The sequence below is a fragment of the Anabas testudineus genome, chromosome 8 (assembly GCF_900324465.2).
Source record: "Anabas testudineus chromosome 8, fAnaTes1.2, whole genome shotgun sequence".
In the NCBI taxonomy this organism is placed as follows: Eukaryota; Metazoa; Chordata; class Actinopteri; order Anabantiformes; family Anabantidae; genus Anabas; species Anabas testudineus.
Window position 1 is genome coordinate 10,961,706 of NC_046617.1, and position 20,537 is coordinate 10,982,242.

General features: G+C 41.2%; 2 protein-coding genes across 8 annotated transcripts; both read right to left on the bottom strand.

Annotated features, from left to right (window-relative positions):
* Positions 1-527: 527 nt before the first annotated feature.
* raver1 (ribonucleoprotein, PTB-binding 1) lies at positions 528-8,806 on the bottom strand. Of its 6 annotated transcripts, none has more exons than XM_026362549.1 (15): positions 8,428-8,806; positions 7,372-7,438; positions 6,202-6,671; positions 5,263-5,454; positions 5,040-5,160; positions 4,841-4,941; positions 4,650-4,721; positions 4,230-4,308; positions 3,718-3,920; positions 3,520-3,601; positions 3,288-3,415; positions 3,051-3,119; positions 2,804-2,938; positions 2,552-2,617; positions 528-2,461 (listed from the first exon to the last, which is right to left on the bottom strand). In XM_026362549.1, the coding sequence occupies exons 1-15, from the start codon at positions 8,749-8,751 to the stop codon at positions 2,315-2,317; spliced, it is 2,256 nt and encodes a 751-aa protein (XP_026218334.1). In that variant the 5' UTR covers positions 8,752-8,806; the 3' UTR covers positions 528-2,314. The 6 variants fall into 6 exon arrangements, with proteins under 6 accessions (XP_026218334.1, XP_026218326.1, XP_026218370.1 ...); XM_026362541.1 differs by having other exon boundaries at positions 4,230-4,311; XM_026362585.1 differs by lacking the exon at positions 4,650-4,721.
* A 1,541-nt stretch (positions 8,807-10,347) lies between these two features.
* On the bottom strand, positions 10,348-19,353 carry tyk2 (tyrosine kinase 2). Of its 2 annotated transcripts, XM_026351631.1 has the most exons (24): positions 19,005-19,353; positions 18,424-18,640; positions 18,179-18,302; positions 17,962-18,094; positions 17,689-17,852; positions 17,129-17,507; positions 16,848-17,033; positions 16,388-16,545; positions 16,182-16,299; positions 15,885-16,068; positions 15,617-15,735; positions 15,357-15,524; positions 14,582-14,669; positions 14,210-14,337; positions 13,700-13,835; positions 13,059-13,210; positions 12,809-12,959; positions 12,628-12,719; positions 12,361-12,550; positions 11,909-12,027; positions 11,376-11,548; positions 11,164-11,281; positions 10,955-11,056; positions 10,348-10,870 (listed from the first exon to the last, which is right to left on the bottom strand). In XM_026351631.1, exons 2-24 carry the CDS (start codon positions 18,605-18,607, stop codon positions 10,727-10,729), a joined length of 3,510 nt encoding a protein of 1,169 aa, XP_026207416.1. In that variant the 5' UTR covers positions 18,608-18,640; positions 19,005-19,353; the 3' UTR covers positions 10,348-10,726. The 2 variants fall into 2 exon arrangements, with proteins under 2 accessions (XP_026207416.1, XP_026207424.1); XM_026351639.1 differs by having other exon boundaries at positions 18,424-19,353.
* Positions 19,354-20,537: the final 1,184 nt, after the last annotated feature.

Below are 20,537 nucleotides of genomic sequence, written 5' to 3' on the forward strand. Positions count from 1 at the left end.
TTTTATGGCTAGTTACCTATCCAATAAAGCAAAACATTTGCTGGCTGTGCATGCAGACAGTCAGCTTGAAAGAGGTGCATTGATTCAGGTTTATAATTTACAAAAGTCGAGCTACAATAGAATCAGCGCGAACCCTATCATGCATTTACTCCATTAATCAAAAGCACATTATTGACCTATACAATTTTGAACAGTTTGCATGTCTAATAAATGTAGGTTTGCCTTTATTTTTTTTTTTTCCCCTTTAATTCCAAAGGTTCCATTACTTTAATACCAGCAGCAAGAGGTGTGACATTTCTGTATTTAAAAAGGTCAAACAATAAAATCCTGGCTAAAGGCAAATTCATCATCTTGCACTAGACCGCAGGCTCTTTTGTTTTCCATTTTTACTGTACAGTTATGCTAAACAGAAAATTACTGATGTGCTCTTAAAGTGTTGAGGTCAAACAGAGATTTTCACGTTAAATGTCCAAAATATCCAGGGCAGCGTTGCAGTCTGTTGTTAAAATAAGGACATTACAACGACGCAAGTTTAAATAACATTTACTTTCTCACATCACACACAGAGACGACCATGGCGGTACAGATGAGAGGGTTGCAGCTCAGAGTCAAATCAATCAAAATGAGTGATGATCATACAGTACAACTGCAACTCTTGGTCCATACACAACATGAGCAGTCTGCTATAGCGCCACTCTTGGTCACATCAGTTTTCAAACATACAAACAACAGAAACACAAAGGCGCAGCAAGTTCATTCAAAACACCAGACCAGAGGCAGGTATGATTAAAGAAAACAAAAGTTTTGGACTCAGGAAAAGAGATCACGCTTTAACTATTTACACCGCAAATAACACAGAAATGGTAAATGTAGATAGAAGCCAACACAGGGCAGGATGAGATCACAGAAAACACTGTTAAGGCTCAAGTGTAGCTGCATTTTCTAGCAGAAGTCAGAGGTAATGGGTTTTCACAATCAAACTGTCAACCAGATAATGATTCAAAAAAAAAAAAAAAAAAAAAAAAATAGAACTGACCAATTACATGCCAGTACCTTCCATTAGGAACTCCCCAGGTAGATTTCACTCCAGCCATTACTGAAAAACTTTGAACACAAGCTGTGTCCATCATTCCAGCTGCCATCTACTCATCAAGAGAACCTAATTCAACTGAGAGTCATGGCTCTTGCTGAGGAGCAATGGTAAATGTTCTTATATTCACCATCTACTGGCAGCTTGAGAGATGGCATCTAGCTCAGCTCCACCACCCCACCCACCCAAACAATAACTTGAGGTGTGGTGTTCAGACATTCAAAATTTAACTTATCAAACAAAACTCACAAACACAGAATATTCAGCTCCTGGACATATGAGTGAGGGAGACTTGACGTCTTACACAGGTGAGAACAGATTAGGATTGTGACCTGTGCCCTTCGAGGGCATCACTCAATAACCAGTGTAGAGAACATACTCCGTAAACAAGTTGGAGGGTGTTGATCAGAAGACAAACAACGTGGAAAAGTTGAGGCTCAAGAAAATATGCCAGAGTGGCAAAATGCTTCACCATGAACACACAGGCAGTTACATAGAGCCATCATTGGTGGATGGAAAGCTAAATGTTAACCAATGAGGAAATGCCTAGAGACATACAGCAAAGTATACAGCCCTGTGAAAGGAAGGGGGGAGAAGGAGAAAAAAAAAAAAAAAAAAAAAAAAAAACAACACAAAAGCACCATCTCGTTAAACTACTGAACTTTTTACATGGAATAAGGAAGACTATTTAAAAAGTAAAGCCTCTGAAATAAAGCTGTTTTTATGCTATTCAAGTCCCTTTGCCTGAAGTTGTGGACAGCATCTTTAGTGAGATGTTTGAACATATAAAATGCAGCCTATAGCTGCTACTGAAAAGTGGCTAAACTCTCTGTAGCTCCGCGGATAAACCCCACTCAACACAAGCATTAAAAAAATGCTTAAGAGAAAATACTTAATTAGCCAATTAACCATTTTTTCCCTCATTGTACAAGTTTTTCAACAGAAAATTAAAAGTCAAAGTAAAAACTTAATTTACCAACAAACTAAAATCATATATACATACACAAAAGAAAAAAGAAAAAACAAAAAACACAGAATTCCCATGGAGCAACAAATGTCCAGATAGTGACAGACTGCACTCCTTCGTGCCCTCCAGGGGTCACTCGTAGGAGCACACAGGAGACAAATCCATGAACTGCCAAGCTTTAACAGTTATTGGAGGAGATGCCATTGTGTCCTGGCTGTTGAATGGCTACTCATACAGCGAGAAATATTCAAATGCTTTTAGAATATACGCTTTCGTTTAAGGTAGGAGTCTGCATAGTGGCCACCAAGGCCTTGGGAGTGCTGTCCCACATACCCGCCCTCAGGACTCGGCTCTGGAGAAGGGATCAGCCGGGAGAACACGCGTTTGTGGCTACCAATGGGAGTCTAAAATTGGCAAAAATAAAATGGATAAATAAAGGTTGCTTGGTGTAAAAAAGTAAAAGCATAGAAAAAAAAAAAAAAACTCAAATTTACCTTCATAGCATTTCCCAAGCCTGGAGGGTAGTTAGTAGTGAGGCTAACAGGAGGCATTCCCACAGCCTGAGAAACAACCAACTCTCTGTGACTTCAATTGAGGCTCATGCACTCAGTGTAACAATTATTGAATGTGTGTTTATTCTTGGAACCAAACTCTCCACTTATTCCCCCCTCTTTTTCAATGCTAACTTGACGTTTATGTATTGACAGTTAATTAGTGGTTGATAACCCATCGAGTCAAAGGCTTACCCTGTTGAGTTGAGTGGTAGGAAGGCTCCTGTTACTAGAATCCTCGTGCCCTGAAGTAAAGTATGAAGACAAGGTTGGGCTGGGAGGGTAACTGTAGTGGGAAAACTGCTCGCTGTAGTCAGGCTGACGGGAGAGCTGAAGAGACAAACAAATATACAAAACAGTTTTATTAGCAGGGCAATACATATTTAAAATAACCTTTTGTTTCATCTGCACATGGTCCACATAATTGATAACTAAACACTACCTGCTGTCCAAACCCAGCCATGACCCCAGTATCAAGGTTCTCCTGTTCATACAAGTGGGCCAGGGGATCCTGACAAGAAATGTTAGATTTGCCAATTAGGTTAAATCACATTTTAAAGCTCAGAGAATCAGCAGCAAATGATGAACTTGAACAGCACTGTGTAGTAAATTAACAGATTACATATCCAATAAAATAGCACCAATTAATGTCAAAAGAACATATATAAATGATAAAAACCTGATGTAGAGGATATTCAGGGCTGTAGGAGTCTTGGTAGCGCAGGTTGTAATTTGGCTGTATATGTTGGTTGGACACATTACTTAGTGTAGGCCTCTTCCTACAGGGGTGAGGTCTGCAACTTGCTCCTAGAAGAGGGCAAACAGATGCTATACACTAGATTTTCTTTTACCTGAATAGATGCAGCAAACAAAAACAAAGTCAGAACCGTACAGTGCAAATAATCACTCACCTGATGGAAAAATGTTGTTGGCACCGAGGAAGGCACTCTGAGAAAGATTCACATCTTTTGGAGGGTCTCCTAAAATGGATACCTGACAAGAGGTGGAAAGATTTACATCCAAGTCTCATTTAAACTAAAAAAAAAAAACAAACAAAAAATACATACATGAGGCAGAGAGCATATTGTGGAAATGACTTGGGATCTCACCCCTTGTGCTGGGAGGCCATCTGCACCCATCATGCCACCCATTATGGGCATGGAGATGCCCTGCAGGGTGGGAGAGGAAGTCTGAGGGAACGTGCATGCTGCTGTGGGAGAGTCCTGTTCCCTTGCAAGGACTCTGCCAAGTGGCACTGGCTTCAGGGGGGCCAGAGGATCAGTCTGCAGACCAAGACCTGAGACTACACCACCTACAGAAATTAGATAAACATGATTGTAAATTCAGCATTTGAAAATGTTACCTTTGTGGTATATTTGTACTTCTCCAACTCAGGTTTTCCATATATTTTTTTGTATGTAAATGTCAAATCACACCTAATAACTGAACAACATTTGTACCATGGAATTCTACTACATAACATTAGCGTCTTGACCAAAATATCACGACTACTGTAAAGAGCAGGAAGCATGATTAACAGGGCTACAGATGTTTCTTATCATAAATAAAGCAAAAACATGCAGTCCTAAGGAGCCACGGCTGGAGCCAGTGGATGCCAAACCTTGGGGCACGTCTCCGAGCAGATGGACTCCCTGCTGGACAGGCAGAGCAGCCAGAGGATTCTCCCCAGTTAGTCCTACCTGCTGGCCAAAAGAGAGAGCAGAGTTCAGTGTCGCAGGAGGGTCACACGGCCTGGATGCAGCACTTGAGTGGTACAACACTGCAGAACTGCACGAGCACACTTGATCAGCAACAAGGTTTACTCACCATGTGTGATTTTCTTACACAACGAGTATGTACAATTTTAGCACACAACAGCCACACACACACAAGAAAGAAACCTCAGCTTCCTACCAAGAGTTTACCCATTCAGGCTTTGTGTTTTCCATCACTGATCACATAAAAATAAAAAGGCCGAGATCCATTTAACTTCACTACCACTTCACACACCAGTAGTCAAACAAACACCATTATCACTCACACAAGGCACTAGAGGGTTTTCTTTATTGTGCAACACCTGAGCCCACAGAAGATGATTTCCCAAAAAGGCTTGCTAATGGTGAAGAAGGAAAGAGCAGAGTGGTTGAGGGTTTATGAGTAGGATAAGATGAATCAAAATAGACCAAGGGGCTACAAGAAACATGCAAGAGAAAAGGTATAAAGCAGCAGTACCTGCTGAGCCTTGGCCTGGTTCTGAATTAGCAGCTGAAGCAGGGCGGCAGAGAGGGCAGGGTTGGCCAGCAGTGGCATTGTAGGGGCCGCCCCGAGGAGGCCTGCAAACAGAGAGAACATAAGGATGCAACATAAGGCACTGTAGCAGATTCTATAAAGAATCACTAATTAACATTAATAGCTTGTAAAACCTCTTCACCTTGTTTGTGTCCCTGGGAGAGTGGGTTGAGCAGCATTTTGAGGGTGGTAGGATTACTGAGGCCTGTGAGTATTTGCATGGCTGTGGGATCAGGGAGAAGACCTTTACCCCTATTCACAGCCTTGAAGGAAAGAGACACAAGAAAGGCAATCAGCACAAGACTCAAGGCAAAGTCAATGGCAACTTTGGACATGTGAAAACAAAATTGTTCCGACATAGATACCATGGTTTGGGCAGCAATCAGAGCAGCCAACATGCTTCTTCCAGGGGGGCCAGGCGCACAGAAGGACACCCTGATGTGTGTCCCGCCCAGCAACCTGCCATCACTGAGTCGCTGTGCCTCCTCAGCCATCTCTGCAGTGGCAAACTCTAAAACAGCAAACCGCCGAAAACTTCCATCTTGTCCCTGAGCCAACTGTAGAGAGGAAAAGCACCTCATTGTAAGATCACACAATTAGTCCATGCTCTCTTGCCAGCAGATGCAATATACACTGAAGACAAGGGAACATGAGAAGTCCATTTCAAATCAGAACTTACACCATCTCTTTAATGTTCTCTCATTTACTAATAAAGTACTATCTTGTGAAGTATCTTGTTGACATTAGTGTTGAGAGAACTGTTTTTTTTTAATTATCACGTCATCCAAAAAAACAGAAAGAGCCCTTAAACCAGCAGATAAATGCTAGTGTGCATGTCATGCTAAAAGGAAAACCCTCTCTGGTTCCAGAAAAACCTACTGAATGACACCACCTGGGGGAGTCAGGTGGTCATCACCATAGAAACCAGCAATGCTCATTGCTATAGAAACTTTGAATGGCCCAGGAAAACTGGACTAAAAGGTGATAAGTACAGAAAAAACAAAAAAATAAACAAAAGCAAAAAACAAATATGGAATACAGTTTTGCTTAGTGATTCCTGTCATCTGTAACATTAATAAATAATTTCCTTTACCCACATGTGGCATCAAATAACCCTCAATCTAGTTAATCTTTTTAAAGTTTTATTGTGGCCTTACATAGCAGTATTCAATTAAGAAGCCACCAAAATGGTTCTTGTAAATCAATGAAGATGGAAAAGTTGTACACATAATTCTTGGTTTAAATCTATATTGGATACCAAATTAATTTGACAAGCAGCAGTGTTTCTGTGTGGTGAATTTGACCTGGCAGAAGACTGGCGCATGGGTGTCAGCCAGAGCACTGCGGAGATCTTGGGCAGTCAGCAGGGTTGGAGGAAGGCAGTCCACACACAGACACTTTGAGTGGAGCAGTGGGTATGTGAGGGAGCCCACCTCAGTCCAGTGCACATACAGCATGCGGGAACCCAGCTGCTTTCCTAAGAGCTCTGACTTGGCCCTGGCTGCTGAGTCCTTCTTCATGTACTCCACAAAGCCATAGCCCTTTGAATGCCCAGTGGAGGGGCTGTACACCAGAAAGCATCGCTCGAGGTTACCGAAGGGTCGAACCAGATCCTCAAACTGCTGCTGGGTGAAAGCACGGGGCAAGTTGGCGATGCACAGCAGGGCATCCGTCGGCTGCAGCTGCACAGAGATCTCCCTGTCTCGTAGCATATGCTGGTGGAACTCTTTGATGGCACACTGTGCCTGTTCCCCATTGAGCAGTGTCACAAATGCTGAGCGATGGGGGACAGAGGGAGGAAGAGAAGCAAAGACAATAAACAGAGGTAGTGGCATTTGTTCAGTATGGATACATTTTATAGAGAGCAAAGTGAGTAGTGAGCCAACCAGGTATTAGAGTAATACCTGGTTGGCTCACAAGAATCAAAGGCACTTTTTCAGACAGTGTTTCACTTTGTCACATCTAGACCTTTGAGTTTGAAGGTTACTGGCACCCACTGTCTACCAGTGGGTCAGACATTACCAATAATGTGCTGTGACATGTGAAGCCAACATCCTGTTACGCATGTTTATGAAAGCGAAGCAGAAGGAGGGGCAGGCTTTTGCAGTAATGTCTGAACACCACAATAAAAAAGGTAATGTGTTTACCCGTTTAAGTGTCGCTAAATTACTTTATATCTGCCAACAGTTTGGTAAATAACACTGCAACCTTGAATTTAATGGTTGGCTCAAGCATTTTCACATTTTAGAAGGATATGGTGCATGTGCAAAACCATTTTAAAATAAATGACTAAAAATAATGTAAGAATGTTCCGAATTGTTTTAGTCAGGAAACTTCACCTTTTGAGGAACATAATTGTGTGCAAAGAAGCAATGTTTCTAGATGTTTTGTTAAGTTATGCATTATCTGTCATATAAGCTTTACTGTTTCAGAGAGGTCAGACAATGCCTAACATGGTGGACAAGAGGACCAACCTGTGCCCTTGTATTTGTCAACAAAGCAGTACTTCAGGTCATAGTTGCCCAACAGCTCATGGACCTCCTGTAAATAAGAAAGGACAATAATTATGTCCAGGCATATACATGAAACATCAAATATTTTGCCAAGTTGTAGACTGTGTCCATCATGGAATTGTAAACTGCTTAATTGCAGATTTTGCTCGTCATGTAATTAACTCATTAATGTCTAGTGGGAAACTAGTAACAAGTGCACCTGTGGGGAGAGAGAGTGGGGGGTGACTCATTGTTGGGAGAAAGGAGAAATTGTTCTATGCTGCTTTTGGCCATTCACAAACGAATGGCGATGCTGTCCAGCATTTTCTGAAACGTTTTGTCTGCACGCCTTCCCCCTTTTGTTATGCTGCAACTCGCATCTCGAACCGCCACCGCCGCCACCACCACCCCCACTCTGAACAATGGTAGCGCCCGCAGGCCCACCGCTCCCCACGAGTCAGGCACGTTCCAAAAAAATGTGGCGTCATGAGGAAAATCAGAGGCTGGTGGACACGAGCAGAGGCCAGCTTTAATAAACACACTGGCTGCTGGACAAGGTACCTGGAAAAAAAAAAAAAAACACGCACACAGTAGACTCACCTACCTGCCACCTTTGGCTTGGCACCTTCAGTTGTAAAGTTACACAACGAATATCAAAGTTAATCAATTGGTACCAACGAGGCCGGACTGGCAGGTCACACAGGCCACAGAGGACCACTAGTGACAGTTACTAATGTGAGCACAGCAGTTGAGTCAGCTGTGCTAGTCAGCTAATCCAAACAAAGTAGCTCAACATGGCGTTCAGCGGCATGTCAATTAAAGCTGTGCCCGCTTTAAATCCCTATATACATTCAAAGGAAAACATCGTAGAGCCGAACTTAAAGACAACTAAGGGCTTAAATTGCTAGCAGGCTAACACAGGTAGCATGGCAGGCATTTTGGAGCTAGGCTAACGTTAGCCAAGTCTGACCCAATCAATCAATCAATCAATCATCCAACAATTTAGACCGCCCGTTGGATGATAGTCTACACCCATACCTGATTGCTGACGTCGGAGGGCAGATTTTTTATAATAATTTTTCTGCGGTTGTAAAACTCCCGTCGGGTTCGTTCCAAGCGGCTCTCGATCTCTTCGGGGCTCAGCGATGTCAAGTCCTCCTCGCCCCTTCGCTGGTACTCGCGACCCGGTGCCGACTCCTCCTCACCGGGCTGGAGCTCGGAATGCCGTCGGTCAGCGGCCATCCAGTTTTCCTGATCCGCAGCGAGGTCGTAGTTTTCGTGAAGCGGACGAGAGGCGACACCGAGCTCTGTGTCTGTGCTTTCATCTCTGGAGGCTGCACTAACAGACACGGCGGCCGCCATCACTCGACTTGGTGGAAGTTTACTCGGTCTGGAAACTCGGGCTGATTTGAGCAGTTTAAACAATACACACATGGCCGCAGCGACGCTTCTCATTGGACGAGAGCGGTCGCATTCACCATGACTACGACGTAACGGAGGCTGGAGGCGGGGCCACGGGTGTTTGGACGCTGGATATGAAGTTAAATCATTCTTAACCCGTGTTTAAGAGCATCACAAGTATCTGACTAGATTAATAGAATAGACACAGAGAAAATACATTTAAAAATACTATTAAAAATGTAAATATGCTATATATTTAGATATTCATCTTGTTCACTGTTATAAATTATGAGTTTAAGATATTTGTTTATTTAGCCTTTATATTTAGTCCCCTTCTGCTCAAAAATGTCTTTTGTCATTGTATGCCTACTTTTAAATGTTTAAACTTCACTGCACAGAATGTTGAAAGCCTAAAGTTTGATGCTTGATGGGTGAAATCTGCTTATAGTAGAAATTTATTCTGCGAGTACCTAAAAGTAATTAATTAATCAATGAAAGTAAAAATAAAAAGAAAATTACTACTTTATCAGTAACTTCTTCTTCCACTGTACAATATATATTAACAGATTAGTTAACAGATGTAGTTCATACAATGTTGAACTACATCTACATCAACAATACAACTATGATCGATGGAAACTATACCAAACCAGCAAATTAATATTTTCTACCCTGGATGAAACGAAAGAATAACAAGTCCCTGAAGTATTGCTTCTGTTCAATTATAGAAACACCCTACCAGAAATGTGTTTATACCCTGTTTATATATTCTTTCTATCCATAGCCTCTTAGGTAGAGAATCAGATATTCAGTTCTTCACAAGAAACTACATGTTAGTTTATTGTAGATTTAATTTTGGTAGTTGAATAGGCTTCTCCAATATGCAAGATAAATTCAAAGCATATTGGATAATAGGCATGACAGTAAAAATTTCCACTTGCAGTTATTCTACAGAAATATTGTCATGTTTGACCACTGACAACCTTTTGCTCCTCTAAGGGACTCCACAGTGCAGGCAGGGTCCTGTTCACTGTAGTGCGTCATGCATGGAATAAATGGCTGCAGGGGTTTTGTGACTAAGTCTCTGAGTACTGAGAAAGTAAGACCACTTATTTAATTTTATGCATTCAGCTGGTTCTCACCTTCTGCCTGACATGATGATACGTAGGTAGATCAAATAGTACTATAGTCTCATCGAAATCACTGGGCCCAAGGTACACAAACATACAAATTAAACTGCTCCAATATCAGAATGTCAGGACTTGATTTTATGTCATTCTGCTGCACGAACAGCAGGTGCATAATTAGCAATAACTGATCGGTCGTGCTGCTCTGTGATGTAGCTTGTTTCATTTTCACAAGGAGGACACAATTGAAAGAAAGATTATTCCCTAGATTAGTGACAACTGGTGCCGAGGCTACTTTCATCGTCAAGTACAACCATAGAATAGTGATCAACAAATTCCCATATAAATATATGACACCTCGTAAGACTCCAATTTGGTAATGCATCTTTAAATACTTTTTTTATGACACAGCCAGTTTTTTTTCTCAGTCTTAAAAAAAGGAGCATGTTTTATTAGATTTTGAATCTGTTCTTTCGAGTTATACAAAATAAAACACAAAATTAACATATACTCAGAAACATACAACTATTAAACATGTAATGAAAACCTGTAACTTCCCAACCTTACAGAAATTCTTAATACTCACTGTGATATATGCACACCAATCAGCCAGGAAAAAATACACAGCTCTGAGGTTAATATTGAGATAGTATGAGAGGATAACAGTTTACCTTTATCAAAAAGAGCCTATAAAGCCTATGTAAATGGAGGCAGCCGGCACTATACAGTAGAACACACATTAATGGCTACTCTGTAATATAGTGGACATAATGATGACATGTAGACAGCAGATCTTCGTTGAATCCTCATCAGCAAATCTTAGCCAAGGAAAAGTTTATGTTTGACTGCCAGTCAAATGTTTGGCGAATAGCCTCAAACTTCTCAATGAGGAAGCTGAATGATGGCCGTTGTGCCGGATCTGCAGCCCAACACTGCTCCATCAATATCTTGACCTGTAGGTAAAAATAAAAGGAAGTAATCATTATCAAGCTACTCATTAGGTCAAAAAGATATTTTATATGAGCATGTAATATTACCTCATGTGGGCAATCTTTGGGACACGGCAAACGCACTTTATTCTCCAACAGTTTTATGAGCTCCATCACACTCCTCTGATCCCCCATCATTTTATCAAACTTCTACAAAAAACATGGATAAAACATATTGTGCATCTAAATCAAATTCAACCTTACTTGGAAATATATGCAGGTTTGAGCTTATTGTTGAAGGCAAGTTAATAACTTACACTTGGAGGACTTTGGTGCCAGTCACAGTGGGTAAAGATTTCATACAAAGTTATACCAAAGGACCAGATGTCGGATGAAAAGGAAAATTTACTCTCCTTCAGGCACTCAATGGCATACCTATACAGTGAATAAACATTATAGTAATACTCTTTAATGGCCAAAGCCATGAACAAAGCACTGAAAAACATGGAAAAATGATACATGGACTCACCAGTATACTGGACTGAGGCTATCTTCTCGAACACGATAGTAGATGTCACCTTCAGGGATGTATTTTGTCAGGCCAAAGTCTCCAATCTTTACCAAACTATCATTTTCCACCAGGACATTCCGGGCAGCTAGGTCTCGATGGATGTATCGCTTTGAGTGCAAGTAATCCATCCCCTTTAACAGAAAGAAAATACCAATAAAATTACAGCGAAGGACTACATTTCAAACAAAAAAACTTTAAATATAAAAATATGTATCAAAATGTCACAAGCGAAACAAATGACAAATATTGCAAACTGACTTCCTGGTTGACATTTTCCTTGTTGTTGAGAGAAAAGTGTGCAATAATAGTTCAAATAAACCACTGAACTTAAATGGATGGAGAAGAAGAGAGAGAGCAAAGTTCATATTGTATAAAATAGAATGAAAAAAAAAAGCTTCTATAGGAAGGAGAGCTCAACAGATCTGTCAATATTATATAATTAAAAAACAAATGCAAATGATTAGCATGAACTACCAAACCACTCAACCCACCTGACAGATTTGCTTAGCAAACATCAGGTATTGGGCCATACCCTGTTTACGCTTAGGAAGGTAATCTTTTAGACTCCCCAGCGGCAGGTACTCCATTATCAGTTGCACCACCTGTCCTCCTGTCAATGGACAAAAAAGTGTTTTATTGCTCTTTTACCATTGGTTTTCAAAGGTGCGAAGGGCCTGTTGTATATCGTGGTGCTGAAGAAGCATTGATGCTCAGCATTCTGTGTGTTGAAAGCACAAAATATCGACAAAATGGAAACAGTGCTGCTCCTTGAATAGATTTTCATTATTTACAGTGGAATAGCAGGAACCAAAAATCAATTCCTTGAAGCATCCACTGAGCAAGGCAAGTTAGAAAGCTGAGCAAACACTCCTTTCAACATGCAGACTGTATATCAATGTCACTAAATATATTTGAAGCAGACAGAAGACAACCGAGTACTTACCCAGTTCACTACAACAACCTTTGTACTTCACAATGTTAGCGTGATAAAGGGACTTCAGGATCTCAATTTCCTTCATCCAGCCATCACGCACGAGCCCGTTTTCCTGTTTTAAAGCCTTCACTGCCACACACTCTCCCGTCCCATCATTGGCTGGGTCGTACTTGCAGAGAGTCACCTCTCCAAAGTGACCCTGGAGACAGTAAAATAAAGCATGGATTACTTGCTAATAAAAACAAAAACTACTCATAATGTGGTAATAGAACTTACTTCTCCTAAGCGCCGGATCATTTTCAGGTAGCGCTTATGATACACACTAGGGTCTGTGTTACAGAGAGTTTCACTGGGAGATATCTCAGGATCTGTGAGCAGGAATTAAAAAAAACTGTTTTGAACAGAGATAGATGCAAAGAAAGACCAAAATGAACTATTTCAGTATCTAAAAACCCACTTTTGATAATGATTTCTGTGATCTTTCTGAGCACGGTGCGGAACGAAGGCCTTTCCACAGGTTCGTAGGTCAAACACATGCTGATGAAGCTAGCGAGTTCCTGGGAGGATGGTGCAGTTAAGCTGCCCTTTTGCTGATAAAAGTGTTCTTTCTGTTGAGGGGGAAAGGTTCTGTTGTTACATCTGTTGTCTGTTGTTACTGAAGATCTGAAGGATAAATGAGCAGGTGGAAAAGGATAAACATGTGGTACCTCAGGCAATGTGCTGCCGCTCATTGGAAGATCACCGTTGTAGCAGATTTCAAGCAGTGTAGCACCAAAGCTCCACTGGTCAGCAGCACTGCCAATGGGAGCCCCTTTGTCAATACACTCAGGAGCAATCCACGGGATGCGCTCAAGACGCTCTGCAGTAGAATGAAGCAACATTCAAAATGACAGACATTATATGTATCATGTAAAGAAGACCTCTAACTCCTGGTGCTTTAAACCGGTAAAATGGTAAAAAAGAATTCACAAATGTTAAAGAAAATCTTCTACTGTAATTTATATTAAAATGAATTAGTCAAATGCAAAAATCTGCAGCTGGTTTTCTATGTGCAATCAATGACCGCAGCTGCAAAAATGTACTTAACTATATCATATCTTCGCTCCATTTTGAGGAGAGTTTTTTAGTTCTAGACCATCTTTAATGATATCTTGAGATGTAAAGCAGCAAGATAACAGGAAATAAGTCAAAGGAAATGGTCTGGTTAAAGTTTCCTGTTTCCTAAATCTGATCAAAATAAGGCAGAACAGTACATAATCTTGAAAACCTAAAGCTGACTGAACTGAGAGACTTTCTTTAAAACTGAACTGAACTGAGAGTTTGTGTAAAACGAGTTTCTGGTACTAACCTTCCCGTGAAAGGACACTTAGGGCAATTCCTGGGTCACTCAGCTTGATAAAAGGAGTAGTACCATGCTCGAGACCTCGTCTTGCCACCAGAATATTTTTTGCACAGACATTTCCATGAACCAGACGCTTTGTCTCCTATAATGATGAAAAGTACATTTGTTTTATGCGTTTTGGATGCAGGGCCACATGTTAAAGAGTGGTAAAGTTTAACACTAACAATCAATCACTTGAGTAATAAATGAACAAAACCTGCAGCTTAGGCTCTAATTTTTTTTTTATTTCCTGAGTACAGCAGCTCAAACTATACTTTGTGTCCGTTACTCAAAATATTTCACACACTGACCTACGGCAGCTGATTATAGACCGCAAGACTCCCTGGTGATAAATTCTACAACAGTCATATTACTTTAATGTACTTTAATGACCACTTAGCTGTGTAGCCATTAAAGTGAGTTCTATAGTATTATACTGTGTGGAAGACAGAAAAACAAAGTAGTGTTGGAACTCACAAGATAACTGAGGGCACTGGCAAGTTGCTTTGCAACAATTAACTTCCACTGAGGGGTTACTGATGCCTTTTCTTTGTGAAGGAAAACATCCAAGGGCCCAAACTCCACAAATTCCTCCACCATGATGTCTGCAAAGGTAGAGACAAGTGTCTAATATAGCAACAAACCAGGTATAAACAAGTAGCACTCACTTCAAAACAGAACAGAATGGCTGTGGTTTTGCATTTGCTTCATGGTTCACTCTGTACTTTATTAATAAATTTGACTACAAACGCCAATCATATGTGTGATTGGGGAGTAGCAAATAAGGAAGTCACACACGTAAAAAAGAAGAAGTGAGTGTGTGAAGGTAAATAAAGTTAAAACTCTTACTTTCAGATCCTTTGACAGACACGCCGTGTACAAACACCAGGTGGCTGTGGGATACCTGGCTCATCAGACTTGCAGTTTCAAAAAATGCCTAGGAAAGACCAACGTAAAAGTAAACATCAAATATGGTCATCTCACAAAGTACAACACCCCTTTACTTTAAAAGAAAAATGCAATTTGTGCTTATCATCACTTGGGCCGAAGTTAGTAACCACACAAGAAAGGATTTGGTCAGGGATGTGAGCAAGACACCAAAAGTCAACTAAGAAAGCTTCAGAAGTCCTCAGCAGGAATGTGAAAACCTGACACAAAGACGACTGCCCCAATGAGCACTTTATCGATCAGGAGTTTATGGGAGAGGAGTTTGATAGAAGCCACAGCCTATTTGTAGTTTAGTAAACTGTATTGAAATAACTTTGAGAGCTTAAGGAAGAAGATTTTGTGATCTGATGAGGAAAAAATTAAACTCTTTGGGCAGGACTCCATGCATTATGTCTGGCAAACACCAGGCACTGTCAAAAGACATTTTTCAGTTCTTGGTTTTTAAAGAATTTGCTAAAATTTCAAAAGAATATGTTTTTTAAATGTAGTCACTGTGGGTTATTGCATGTAGATTATGGGGAAAAATAGGGAACTTCAATTTCAGAGAAAACATGCAGAAAAATGAAGGGGTCTGACTTCTTCAAGCAACTGAATTGTATATGAGACACAGTATGTGAACATACATTTTAATATTATTTTGGATTCAGTGTTATCCCACGCTTATTCTTTTACTTACTAGTGCAATATCTTTATGGCTTCGGTCCAGAATCTTCAGAATGACTCGGATCCCTTTGCGGTCAGCAAAGTTGTTGTTGAACTCATCGTCATCATTCTCTCCTCCTCCCCGCACCAGCAAACGTCCTGAATAGATGTTAGTTCTGGTCCCACGGCCCAAATGCTGTTGCTGCTCATAAACACAACACCCAGTCAGTCCTAAAGCTGCAAATGCAAAACTTGTGATGGGGAAAAATACAGGAGGCACATGGCTTTCTTCACCTGTATGATCTCTTTGTCCTTAATCTGGTGGAAGCGTAGCTGGGTCATGTTCAGAGACAAGGAGTCAGCGTTAACACGATGATCGATGCCTTGCCTCACCACCAGAAGGTTGGATAGCTCTACAACGCACAAATACACATAAACAAACCTTTGTAAAAACCTAACTATTCCACAGATGAGCCACTGGATCAAAAAGATGTGTCAAACTGAACAAAATACTGCAGGATTTTAGCTGTAATATAGCATGAAATGTCAGAAGAACACACACCTGCTTGTCTTGGTAAACAGCACTTTTTCACAGTAAAGCTGTCTGATCCAGACTTCAGCACAAAAGTCTTGAGGCTGTCTGTGAGCTCCTTTACACTGGAGAATTCCTGATCCCAGCCCTCCAGACAGAACGTCGAATCCTTGTGCAGAATGCGAAATTGTTTGTGGCTTGGCGTTGATCCATTCTGTCGGCCACAAGTACACGTAAGTACAGGTATAGAGTCCCCGCAGTAGCTGACTGTGTTCAGCATCAATGCACTGCAATCATTCCCAGAGCGGGGTGTGGGTGTTCACTTACCTCCGTTTTGTTTAGTACTGCAAGGATGATGCGGTGATAGTCGAGAGCACTCCAACGTACCAGGAAAGCTCCATCCTCTGCTGCCTCTTTTTTCAGCTTCAGTAGCACAAAATCATCGCTGGAAACATACCAGAGATGCAATATAATATACTTTTTATAACCTTTTGTTTGTGTCTGCATGTGTGCATGTGAGAGGAAAAACTCACTGCATAGGTCCATGCAGTCCATTTGCTTCACTCAGCACTACCCTTGGGGGAGCCACTTCGTGACAAAGATAGTGGTGGGCGTCTGCAGTCAGCCGGTAGTAACCATCTAGGAGGGAGACGAAGGAACGGGCCTCTTGGCTGGAGAGCATCTCAACCACCTACATACACAAACAGAAGCACTATCTTACAATCAGAACTTCCACCTACATAAACACAAGTTAAAAACACAATAAAATGCCAGAAGCATAACAAAACAAAACCTGAATTTCTTACTGTCACACACATAGAGAATAATATAACATAATATAAGAGAGTCTAGTTACACTATTAGTATATTCAGACACAATCTCATCAGTACAATGACTAATCTACATTATATCAATTGCACTAATGCATCACAACCACATTTACCAATTAAATTAATGTATTGCTGCTGTTACATAGAAGGATAAACTCTCACCATGCAGTGATTGTCCTGAGTGCTAATGCACACATTAGTTCCTGTGATGGCTATGTGAGTTATTTCAGGGAAATAACAGAAGGAGGTCCATTTATTGGGAGAGTCTGCATTTCGTTGGTTGGACTGCTGCTTTGTTTTCTCCATGTAGTTCATATAGTCATTCCTGAAGTAAGTGTTTGCCTGTGCCTGAGTAAAGAGGCTGAATTAAGAAGAAGAAGAAGAAAAAAGCAACACCAGCAGAATTCAAATCAGTACAATTTCGACATTTCAGACTGACAAACCTTCTGACTGGACAGCTTCCTCCACTGAATCCCTTTGGTGCCAGACACCATTATTTCATGTGTAGCAGGATCTCGGAAACTATCTTTTGAATCACCCTGTGCATGGGTGGTGTTGGAGTAAGAGCTGCTTCCATCCCCATCTTCCCTCAGTACCAGGTGAAAAACTGGGAAAGTCTCTGTGCCAAAACGTGGCACCAAGTGTTCAAGAGTGGAGATGTACTTATACATGATCTCCTGGGTGCCCAGCCGCCCCTTATCCACAGTGTGCTGTTGGAAAGTCCGCACAAAGTCTCCAAACACTCGGCGAATCCTAATTTTAGTCAAGAAGTTGTCTTTGGAAATGTGTTTGGCAAAGGACTTTGGAATGCAATGCTGGAAGCTGGAAAAGAGGATGTCAATGTTACCAGGATCCAGTTATTGAATGAAATTAAATGATGTTTTAGCAGTCAAGAGGACTGACATAGCAGCAGAACAGATTTAGGTGCAATTACAACAGCGATTCACAACTGTACTGTCCAACTATAGCTCTCAGTTCATACTTACTCCCTCCAAGTAACTACCTGATTTTTTCAGCCACATCTTGTAAGCTGCAGCCTGTTTGTATTGCCTGGTGTGAGAGGTGAAGAACAGCCATCCCCAGGCTCTCATTTTTGAAGCGGCTTAGCTCCTCCTCTGACTGAATCTCCTCCATCGGTACTGCTTCATTGACAAATTGATACTTTGCCTTTTTGGAGACAGAGGATGCAAATAGGTTAGCAATGTTTTGAGAGTCACAAATACAGCAATGTCATATCATTAATACACTATGAAGCATAAAACTCTTAAATACAGACCTGAGAAAATAAATACTCTAAGGACGTGATGTCAAGCAGAGGGGAGCCACCCAAATCTGTCCCAGATCTGAGAACATATCGGGATACAGTCGGCTCCTTTTCATTTAGTCCATGCCAATTCTGGAAGTAGAACCTGCGTAAAAAACAATTCATCGTAACATATGTGAACATGCCCGGCCTTTCCTTCAAATTCAGTGTTACACAATCACTCACTAACCTCATACAATATTGCAACACAAGGCCCGACTTCTCGTCTGGACTAAAAATGTGATTTGGACTGTACCAGCAGTGCGACAGTGGGTTGTACAGTGCGAACAGCACATGGCACAGAGGCGTTATCCCTGTGGAATAAACACTGAGGTTAAACCCACTTAAAAATACCACATGAAAAAAAAACCAAAATATCCAAGTCCTATAACTGTGGTCTGTGTGAGTGTATCTGGTCCAGGTTGTCACTCTCACCTACAGCCTCTCCAGCTGAAATGCACAGCTCCTCAGCGGTGACATCTCCGCTTGTGTGGGACAAATATCGTTCCCCTTCCCTACTCCAGAAGAGGTAGACATGGATGCCCTGACCCTGAGGAGGGTCACTCAGGCCTGGAAATGCCCCCTTCCTTGAACGCTTTGACCACCCAATTCTTGACATGGCGAGGACAGTCAAATCACTGACACACACACACTGAGACAGACACAGACATACACACACCAAAGGTGATCTTGATATATGAGTGTTGTTGTAATCAGCTGTTGTGTTGGTTGCAGTCACGTACGCATTACGCACAGACAAACGTAAGAGCAACTTTTAAAGATACACCTCTCCAAAATAATATACTCAATATTTCCAACGATACGCGATGATGAGTTTTAGAAAATGTAGGTCTGTAGAATAACAAACGAAAAAAGGGTGAATAACATAGAAAGTGACGTCAGGAATTCGCGTCTATTAGTCAAAAGGCCTTCCGGGGATTTTACCTCGTCTAACCTGTTTACAGTACATTAAAGTATTTACATAGCACAACAGCAGGTCAACAATTTATACCAACCTATACACACAAACACAGCGACTGTGTCCACGAACAGCCCACAAACATGTGTCCTCAAATATGTCACCATATATCCGATTTCCCCGACGAGGAAATAAAAAGCCTGGTTAAAGAGCGTTAAATGTTATTATGGTCTCCGATCCGTCAACTCGGCGACGCGTCTCTTACTGTTCAGCAGCGAGCTTGTGAGGATGTTACATCAAAAGTTATCACGATAAGATAAAGTGACGATCGGGCTTTTTTCTTGTGAACGTATTTCCCCCATCGCCCCCTCTCGTGTGTTCTCACGAACCGTGTGCGAGCGTCGACACACACACAGAGGAGGAGAAGGGAAGACAGCTGCTGACCGAAACCAGCGAGACCACTCCCTCCACCCGGGGAGAGGAGCGCAGCGCTGCGCCGCGGCGCACACGCTACGTACGACGCACGACCTGAGCTTTCATAACAAACGACGGTGAAAGCGTTTGGAAATCACATGATGGTTGTACTGGAAATTGTGAGATGTTACAGTTCAGACCTGTTCAGCTTGCTTGTCACTTTGAGGCAAATTAGGTTATAAATAAATATGCAATTGTGGATTTCCTTACGGGCTAGATGGGCAACCTAAAATATCTAAATAATAGTATTGTCTATGATATCATTTGTTAACAATTTGTCATAAAGAGAAAAAAGTATGTGAACAAACGAAATTCTGATCTTTCATGTCTTTATTGAGAAAAACCATAAAAACCTTTGAATAACGACTTCAGAAAAGCCAACAGGAGTCAGGTGTTAACTTAATTGGGATCTTGTTAAGAACATTTGTTTAAGGGTGTGGACTAGAGCTACTTCAACTGACAAAAACCACTAACTTTTTGAGTTTGCTCAGCACAACACTTATGTGAGCTATGCCTCACCAAAGAATCTACAATCAAGAATTGGTGATTCATATAAAGCTGGAAAGGGTTACAAATTGATGTCAAATACTTTAGAAATGTATCAGTCACAGGCAAACAGTCTACTTTGGAACTGGTTAACACCTGTGTTCATGAGTCTACAGTAGGTAAAACATTGAACAAGCAGGATGTCTATGGCAGGACACCACAAAGGAAGCTGCTTACTAAAAAGAACATTGCTGAAAGCCTGAAGTTTGTCAAAGAGCACATTGACACTCCACAGCAGTACTGAAGCAGCAAAATGTTTTGTGGACTGGTGAAAGTAAGATTAAACTTTATGGAAAAAACACACAGCACTACATTTGGCATAAAAAGGGCACAGTGTATCATCATCATATCATCACAGTCGTAAAAGTATAGTGGGAGAAACATGATGCTTTGCTGCATCAGGGCCTGGCCAGCTTGCAGTGATGATAATTGGTTATCAGTAGTGTCATATTTACATTGTGGATGTAAAATACATGGTAAGAGTGGGTTTAGTTTAGTTTCTAGAGTTCTGCTCAGACAAATCCTACATTATATGACCCAGTTTTAAAGAGTAACTTTTGTTGCTCATTGGTTGCACTGTATTGTTTTGTTAAAGTTTATTGTTCTGTTG

Coding starts and splice junctions, on each gene's coding strand:
- tyk2 (XM_026351631.1), bottom strand. CDS start 18,607: ATGTCAAGAATTGGGTGGTCAAAGCGTTCAAGGAAGGGGGCATTTCCA. Junction 16,300..16,387: donor GGACTGCATGGACCTATGCA/GTGAGTTTTTCC, acceptor GTATGTTTCCAG/CGATGATTTTGTGCTACTGA. Junction 14,670..15,356: donor GCCATAAAGATATTGCACTA/GTAAGTAAAAGA, acceptor GGTCTTTCCTAG/GCATTTTTTGAAACTGCAAG.
- raver1 (XM_026362541.1), bottom strand. CDS start 8,751: ATGGCGGCCGCCGTGTCTGTTAGTGCAGCCTCCAGAGATGAAAGCACA. Junction 5,455..6,201: donor ATGCGCCAGTCTTCTGCCAG/GTCAAATTCACC, acceptor TCCTCTCTACAG/TTGGCTCAGGGACAAGATGG. Junction 3,602..3,717: donor ATGGCCTCCCAGCACAAGGG/GTGAGATCCCAA, acceptor ACCTCTTGTCAG/GTATCCATTTTAGGAGACCC.